Source organism: Oncorhynchus masou, chromosome 27 (genome assembly GCF_036934945.1).
Source record: "Oncorhynchus masou masou isolate Uvic2021 chromosome 27, UVic_Omas_1.1, whole genome shotgun sequence".
Taxonomy (NCBI): domain Eukaryota; kingdom Metazoa; phylum Chordata; class Actinopteri; order Salmoniformes; family Salmonidae; genus Oncorhynchus; species Oncorhynchus masou.
Window position 1 is genome coordinate 20484698 of NC_088238.1, and position 7779 is coordinate 20492476.

Consider the following 7779-nt stretch of genomic DNA (forward strand, 5'->3'; position numbering starts at 1 on the left):
TTTTGTAGAATAATAATGAAGACATCAACACTATGAAATAACACATATGGAATCATATAGTAATCAAAAAAGTGTAAAACAAATCAAAATATATTTTAGATTTTAGATTCTTCAAAGTAGCAAACCTTTGCCTTGATGACAGATTTGCACACTATTGGCATTCTCTCAACCAGCTTCACCTGGAATGCTTTTCCAACAGTCTTGAAGGAATTCCCACATATGCTGAACACTTGGCTGCTTTTCCTTCACTCTGCGGTCCAACTCAATTAGGTTGAGGTCGGGTGATTGTGCATAAAAAAGTGGCCTTTTATTGTCCCCAGCACAAGGTGCTCCTGTGTAATGATCATGCTAGTTTAATCAGTTTCTTGATATGCCACACCTGTCAGGTGGATGGATTATCTTAGCAAAGGAGAAATGCTCACAAACAGGAATGTAAACAAATTTGTGCACAAAGTTTGAGATAATTAAGCTTTTTGTGCATATAGAACATTTCTGTGATTTCTTATTTCAGCTCATGAAACATGGGACCAACACTTTACATGTTGCGTTTATATTTTTGTTCAGTGTAGTTGAAAACAATGTGTTTGCTTGGTGTCTATCAATGACTGACTGCACCATATTAATTTGCTGGTCCAATACAGGTAAACACCAGCTGTCACAAGAAACAAAATAGAAAGGTTTTCTAAACACATTTGTTTTCCCTAAATAATAGTCTCTTTACATTCCAACCATTTAAACACATTTTATTTTCTATCAAAATGGTTCTAACAATTATATTTACTTGAAAGAGTTCTCTGCTTTCGAGATGCTCAGAAAACATGCAACAGAAATGCACTTGGCATTTTCACCTTGAACATTTGAAGCCAACTCGCGCGATGTGCTCACACTCACAGAGGAAAGTTGATCAACCGCCGGCTCAATTGAAACGCTGTGAAGGATTTCGATAGTGAATATGTCTACGTGCTTTACAACTCGTCTCACCTCTGGTCGGATAGTAGCCTACTTCAATAGATGATCAGGATTCTCTGCTCACAAGGACCTTGGGACTCTGGCGGCAGCAGGTGAGACGGTCAGCATCTACTGTATAGACCTGTTGCCTTATAGGATGGACCTACACAGAAAAAGATTTGCTAGACAGTATAATACTTTTTACCAAATTAATATTCGACTCAATCATTTAAAACAATGCTATGTGTTTTCTTTTAAATACCTGAAGGGAATTTGAAAATAAAAATGTAGTATGGATTTATTCTGATGCTGAGGAGCACTGTGCAAGCGATAATATTGAAATGGAAGGAGTATCAGACCACTGCAAATCTACCAAGACCTGGCCATCCCTCTAAACTTTCAGCTCATACAAGGAGAAGACTGATCAGAGATGCAGCCAAGAGGCCCATGATCACTCTGAATGAAAAGTTCAAGGGGGCCGAATACTTTCGCAAGGCACTGTACATGTTTCTCTCCTGATCCTCTGATTGGCTTTGTGGCATTGGCTGCTGTAGGAGTCACCTGTGCCTCCCTCTACTTCCTATTTACAAGAATGATGTCATGTGAGATTTGATGTATTTTATCATGTATTTGCTGTACATTTTTAGGGCTGATTCCCTGGACCCAAATGAACCTAGTACTGTACAAAGCATTTTTAGTCCAGGGTAAGATTTAATCTGGGTCTGGGGAATCCACATCTTTTGTTATTGCATGTGCATTATATTTCCTTGTCTAGTTATTTCATTGTGTTTCTAGTAATGGGAACGATTAGAAACTTGAAGTACTAACCTGGTATGATCTTGCTCTAACTGTAGCCCCATGCTGATTTCCACATTTGTTTATCAGTCTCTGACAGGCCTGCCCCTTTAACTTTTTATTTTGATAAAGACAAGCCCTGGCATAGCAGGCAGAGATATATTATGTTTTAATAATTTGTCTTCAACTTACTTTCAGTTTAAATAAAAGCACAAACCCTGAACCCTGGGAGAGACTGGACCCATCTAAACCACAGAAGGTGATTGATAACATTATAAACACTTTTTTATGTCGGTCTATTTCTTACCTGTCTATGTTGGTATTGACATTTCTTGTTTTTTTTTGCTTAATTAGTGAGCTGCGTATGCTTTACATTATAAACACTCTTCATATGCCTCGTTATTTCTGATAGAGGACCACTCTAAATTGATATTGGTATGGGTATTGAGACCACTCTGTGGTTAACGTTATGGGTATAGGTTGTGTGCCAGTGCAGTGGTTCCTCTATTCTCCTGAGTCACTCACACAACAGAGAAACGTTGCCAAGTAGGACTATAACTTACCATAAACAGCTGGCCACCCATCGGGGGGCGGGACGTCTCCCATTTCTACTGTCATCTAAAAGTAATTTAATCTGTTATCTTAACATCTGTATTCACAGTTGATTCTTTGCATGGGGACCCATTGATAAAGGAGGCAGATGCAGTGGGGATGAGTTGATGCCCTATGGGATTGATTGACTGTGGATGTAGTGGGAAGCAGCAGGGTTGGTGTCAATTCCATTTCAATTTTGTCAATTCAGGAAACTGTAATTCTAATCAAGCAATGAGGAAAACTGGAACTTGAACTTTACTTTACTTTGTCAATGGATTCAATCTAAATGGAATTGACCCCAACGCTGGTGAGTATATGTAGTAATACATGACCAGTAGTGTTATTGTTGGTGTTGTGCAGCTGGTCACTATCAACCAGAAATGGAGGCCCATTGAAGAGCTGGAGCTGATGAAGAGTATGGCCAAGTAATCTCTCTCTCTTTCTATTTATCTCCATTCTCTCCCCTTCCTCCCCCCTCCATCCTGAATGAGAGCTGCCGCCCTGCCCTTCCCTGCACCCCCTCCCAGTCTAACAGAATCCTTTCTGCCATGACTAGTTTCTCTGATACTTAGTGTGCGGAAATAACACTAGTGCTATACTGGTGGGGTATAACTGCTCAATACTGTCCCCAGGACTGAGGATCTCCACAGCTGTAGTGTTACTTACATCACCAGGCTGTAAAGAGTAAAATCTTTTGTCTTCACTGTAAACCAGCTGTCTGTCTGTCCCAGTGATGTTACTGCATTGTACTGCACTATAGCTGACTATAAATGTGACCCAAGCTGTTTGTTTGTGAAACAAACTGTATGTGTGTGTGAAATAATAATTATTGACAAAAAAAATGTACCATTGCTCGTGTTATTAATGAGGAGTGTCTACATGGAGTTAAGTACGTCAATTCTGGTGGTTGTTTTCAAAAGCTTGTGTCCCCAACTATCATCAAGGTAACTTTATCACAGCTCTGTCTGGCTTGTCTCTGTCCCCATAAGTGTGTTTGATGGAGACATTAACCTGTGTAACGAAGGCCCTTGTGCCAAACTGTCCATAAGGTGACATCATAGTTCTGTCTGGCTTCTGTCTGTGTCCCAAAATGTCAGTCTAGAATTAGTATTCAGAAAACACTATCGGCCATGCATTGTCTTGACTGATGGAACAGTCCTAATGCACCAGACTGGGCTGCTTGGAGCCAATCCCTCTCTTAACATGATTACTGATTACACTGAGGCAGAGGGAGAGCAGGATGGGGATAGAGTTACCATCAGGACACTGTGTGTGTCTGAGGTGTCCATGTGCATGCACCTTTGTGTTGCTCTCCTTGTGTTTGGCATTCAGAGACAGTCCTCTTACTGGTTGGTGGAGCAATAACACCTACATGTCCCTCTCATAAAGCGTTATTATTATATCACCACTTACTACACGTATACACTGAGTGTACAAAACATTAGGAACACCTGTACTTTCAATGAAATAGACTGACCAGGGGAATCCAGGTGAATGATCCCTTATTGATTAACTGTTAAATCCACTTCAATCAGTGTAGATGGAGGAGGCAGGTTAAAGAAGGATTTTTAATTGAGACAATTGAGACATGGATTGTGTATGTGTGCCATTTAGAGGGTGAATCGGCAAGACAAAATATTTATATTTATTTGTGCCTTTGAACAGGTTATGGTAGTAGGTGCCAGGCGCACCGGTTTGGGTGTGACAAGAACTGCAACGCTGTTGGGTTTTCCCGTGTGTATCTAGAATGGTTCACCACCTAAAGGACTTCCAGCCAACGGCAGGCCAGTGGTCATTGATGAAAGAGGACAAAGGAGGCTGAGACACAAATTGTGCAGAGCAACAGACGGGCTATTTTTTTTATTTTTTTTATTTTTTTACCTTTATTTAACTAGGCAAGTCAGTTAAGAACAAATTCTTATTTTCAATGACGGCCTAGGAACAGTGGGTTAACTGCCTGCTCGGGGGCAGAACGACACAGTTCACAGTTAGTGAATTGACAATCCAGTACAACATTGGTGCCCAAGGACATATAAAATAATGCACTCATCATACATGAGTGGGAAGCATTGGAGTCAACATGAGCCAGTATCCCGGTGGAATGCTTTCGACACCTTGTAGAGTTCATGCCCCGACGAATTGAGGCTGTTCCGGGGTAAAAAAAAAGGGGTGCGTTCCTAATGTTTTGTACACTCAGTGTATGTGGGGGTACAGAGATGAGGAAGTCATTCAAAATCATGTTAAACACCATTATTCCACACAGAGTGAGTCCATGCAACTTATTATGTGACTTGTTAAGCACATTTTTACTCCTGAACTTATTTAGGCTTACCATAACAAAGAAGTTGAATACTTATTGACTTAAGACATTTCAAATTTTCATTTTTAATTCAATTGTAAACTCAAAAATAAAAAAAATACACTTTGACATTATGGGGTATTGTGTGTAGGCCCGTGACACAAAATCTCAATTTAATCCATTTGAATTCAGGCTGTAACACAACAAAATGTGGAAAAACTCAGGGGTGTGAATGCTTTCTGAAGGCACTGTAGCTGCCATTACCACAGATGAGCATGTGTCATTTAACCACTCGGTGAGCCTGGACAGATAGACTTCCTGTGAGGCAAAGTCTGAACTCTTGTTACCTTGGCACCCATATACAGTTGAAGTCGGAAGTTTACATACACTTTAGCCAACTACATTTATACTCAATTTTTCACATTTCCTGACATTTAAACCTAGTAAAAATTCCATGTCTTAGGTCAGTTAGGATCACCACTTTATTTTAAGAATGTGAAATGTCAGAATAATAGTAGAGATAATTATTTAAGTTATACTGTTACACATGCACTCAGTTAGTATTTGGTAGCATTGCCTTTAAATTGTTTAACTTGGGTCAAACGTTTCGAATAGTCTTCCACAAACTTCCCACAAGAATTTTGGGCCATTCCTCCTGACAGAGCTGGTGTAACTGAGTTAGGTTTGTAGCCCTCCTTGCTTGCACATGCTTTTTCAGTTCTTCCCACAAATGTTCTATAGGATTGAGGTCAGAGCTTTGTGATGGCCATTCCAAAAACTTGACTTTGTTGTCCTTAAGCCATTTTTCCACAACTTTGGAAGCATGCTTGGGGTCATTGTCCATTTGAAAGACCCATTTTTGACCAAGCTTTAACTTCCTGACTGATGTTCTGATGTTGCTTCAATACATCCACATAATTTTCCATCCTCATGATGCCATCTATTTTGTGAAATGCACTTCCCACTCAAACCGTAGTCGTGCTTTGGCGGTTTTGGAGCAGTGGCTTCTTCCTTGCTGGGCGGCTTTTCATTTTATGTGGATATAGGACTCGTTTTACTGTGGATATAGACACTTTTGTAAATGTAAAAGTACGTTCATCTCTAAGAGACAGAACACGTCTCCTTCCTGGGCGGTAGGACAGCTGCGTGGTCCCATGGTGTTTATACTTGCGTACTATCATTTGTACAGGTGAACGTGATACCTTTAGGTGTTTGGAAATTGCTCCCAAGGATGAACCAGACTTGTGGAGGTCTACAAATTTTTTCTGAGGTCTTGGTTGATTTCTTTTGATTTTCCCATGATGTCAAGCAAAGAGGCACTGAGTTTGAAGGTAGGCCTTGAAATACATCCACAGGTACACCTCCAATTGACTCAAATTATGTCAATTAGCCTATCAGAAGCTTCTAAAGCCAGGACATCGTTTTCAGGAATTTTCCAAGCTGTTTAAAAGCACAGTCAACTTAGTGTATGTAAACTTCTGACCCATTGGAATTGTGACACAGTGAATTATAAGTGAAATTATCTGTCTGTAAACAATTGTTGGAAAAATTGCTTGTGTCATGCACAAAGTAGATGTCCTAACTGAAACTATAGTTTGTAAACAAGAAATTTGTTGAGTGGTTGAAAAACGAGTTTTAATGACTCCAACCTAAGGGCATGTAAACTTGTATGTAAACAAACTTGTATGTAAACAGACTTCAACTGTATCAAAAGATATTGCTCTATAACCATATCAATTTGATATCTCAAGTAAAAAGACTCTCTTTATTACCACAGAGACTAAATAGTCCATCCTCCTTTCTTTGAGGTAATCAATGATCTGATATGACTGGATGGGTGAAAGCTATACAACAGAACCCTTGCTTACACCCATTCGATTGTGTGAGATCTGCACTTACCTAGAGGAAAGAGGAAATAAATGAACGGTGCACATGTAAAGGGTTTGAATAGGGTCTGTGTGTGTATGTGACAACAGTCTCACATACACACATCCTGCCACTCACACCCCTGTCTTGTGATCAGGAAGTCTAGCTCATTGTGACTTAGGCGTCCACTCCACCCCATAACCAGAACACTGACTGTGTTTCCTCTTGGTTATTGGGATAGGCAGGGTTTGTATCCTTTCTAAACTGATCACCCAGGCCAAGAGCAGAGTGCAGTACTAAAGTTCTAAACCAGGCTAGTCACAGTGCGGTGGTTATTAGTATAGAAGAAAAACAGGCTAGTCAAGTGTAGTGGTTATCAGCATGAGTGTATGCTTCACTTCTTCCTGACTGCGACACCTCGGCTCAAGTCTGGACAGAACACACCCTACTGCTGATTACTACGCCATCTAGTGGTGTTAGTGTAATACAACAGCACAAACAGGATCTCACTACTCTAGTTTTCCATAGAAGCAGAAGAGACCACAAACTGTGTGTATCAAGAATGGTCCACCACCCAAAGGACATCCAGCCAACTTGAGGACATCCAGCCAACTTGACACAACTGTAGGAAGCGTTGGAGTCAACATGGGCCAGCATCCCTGCGGAACGCTTTCGACACCTTGTAGAGTCCATGCCCCGAAAATGTGATGTTTTGTACACTCAGTGTATAATGGTCATGGAATTAGTATAATGAATTTTAATTGACACAAAACTTAGCCCAAAAAATGTCTGCACACTACACAGGTAAAGTAGTGCATGAGAGCGCTTTTGAGAACACCGAACGTGAGACTTTCAAGATGGTGACACGGTAGAAACGTTACAAACTAAACCATATTTTATAGACAAACTGAGCAAGGTAATGATTGCATCTTTAGCATGAATGTAAAAAAGCACTATTGCTAACACATAGAAATGCGAGCTCCCATCTGAACATTAATGAATATACATTCAGAAATACAAATGGACCTATTCCACTCTAAGATCACTCTGCTGAATGACAATACAAGAGGCACGAGTGTTATACTGTAGTACCTGGTGGTAGGCTATGTGCAAAAGTGTGTTCATAACCTATGGCACACAGCATTTACTTGCTACAGATAGCCCTGGAGATCTGTTTAGTGGGAATCTGTCATGCTACAGATAGCCTTGGAGATCTGTTTAGTGGGAATCTGTCATGCTACAGATAGCCCTGGAGATCTGTTTAGTGGGAATCTGTC

At 40.4% G+C, this 7779-nt stretch overlaps 1 protein-coding gene across 1 annotated transcript; it reads left to right on the forward strand.

Moving 5' to 3' along the window:
• The first annotated feature begins 1745 nt into the window (after positions 1 to 1745).
• On the forward strand, positions 1746 to 3957 carry LOC135515407 (normal mucosa of esophagus-specific gene 1 protein-like). The gene is made up of 3 exons (XM_064939084.1): positions 1746 to 1768; positions 1942 to 2002; positions 2698 to 3957. The coding sequence occupies exons 1-3, from the start codon at positions 1746 to 1748 to the stop codon at positions 2764 to 2766; spliced, it is 153 nt and encodes a 50-aa protein (XP_064795156.1). The 3' UTR covers positions 2767 to 3957.
• The last annotated feature ends 3822 nt before the right edge of the window (positions 3958 to 7779 follow it).

Coding starts and splice junctions, on each gene's coding strand:
- LOC135515407 (XM_064939084.1), top strand. CDS start 1,746: ATGGGAACGATTAGAAACTTGAA. Junction 1,769..1,941: donor GGAACGATTAGAAACTTGAA/GTACTAACCTGG, acceptor ACTTACTTTCAG/TTTAAATAAAAGCACAAACC. Junction 2,003..2,697: donor ACCCATCTAAACCACAGAAG/GTGATTGATAAC, acceptor GGTGTTGTGCAG/CTGGTCACTATCAACCAGAA.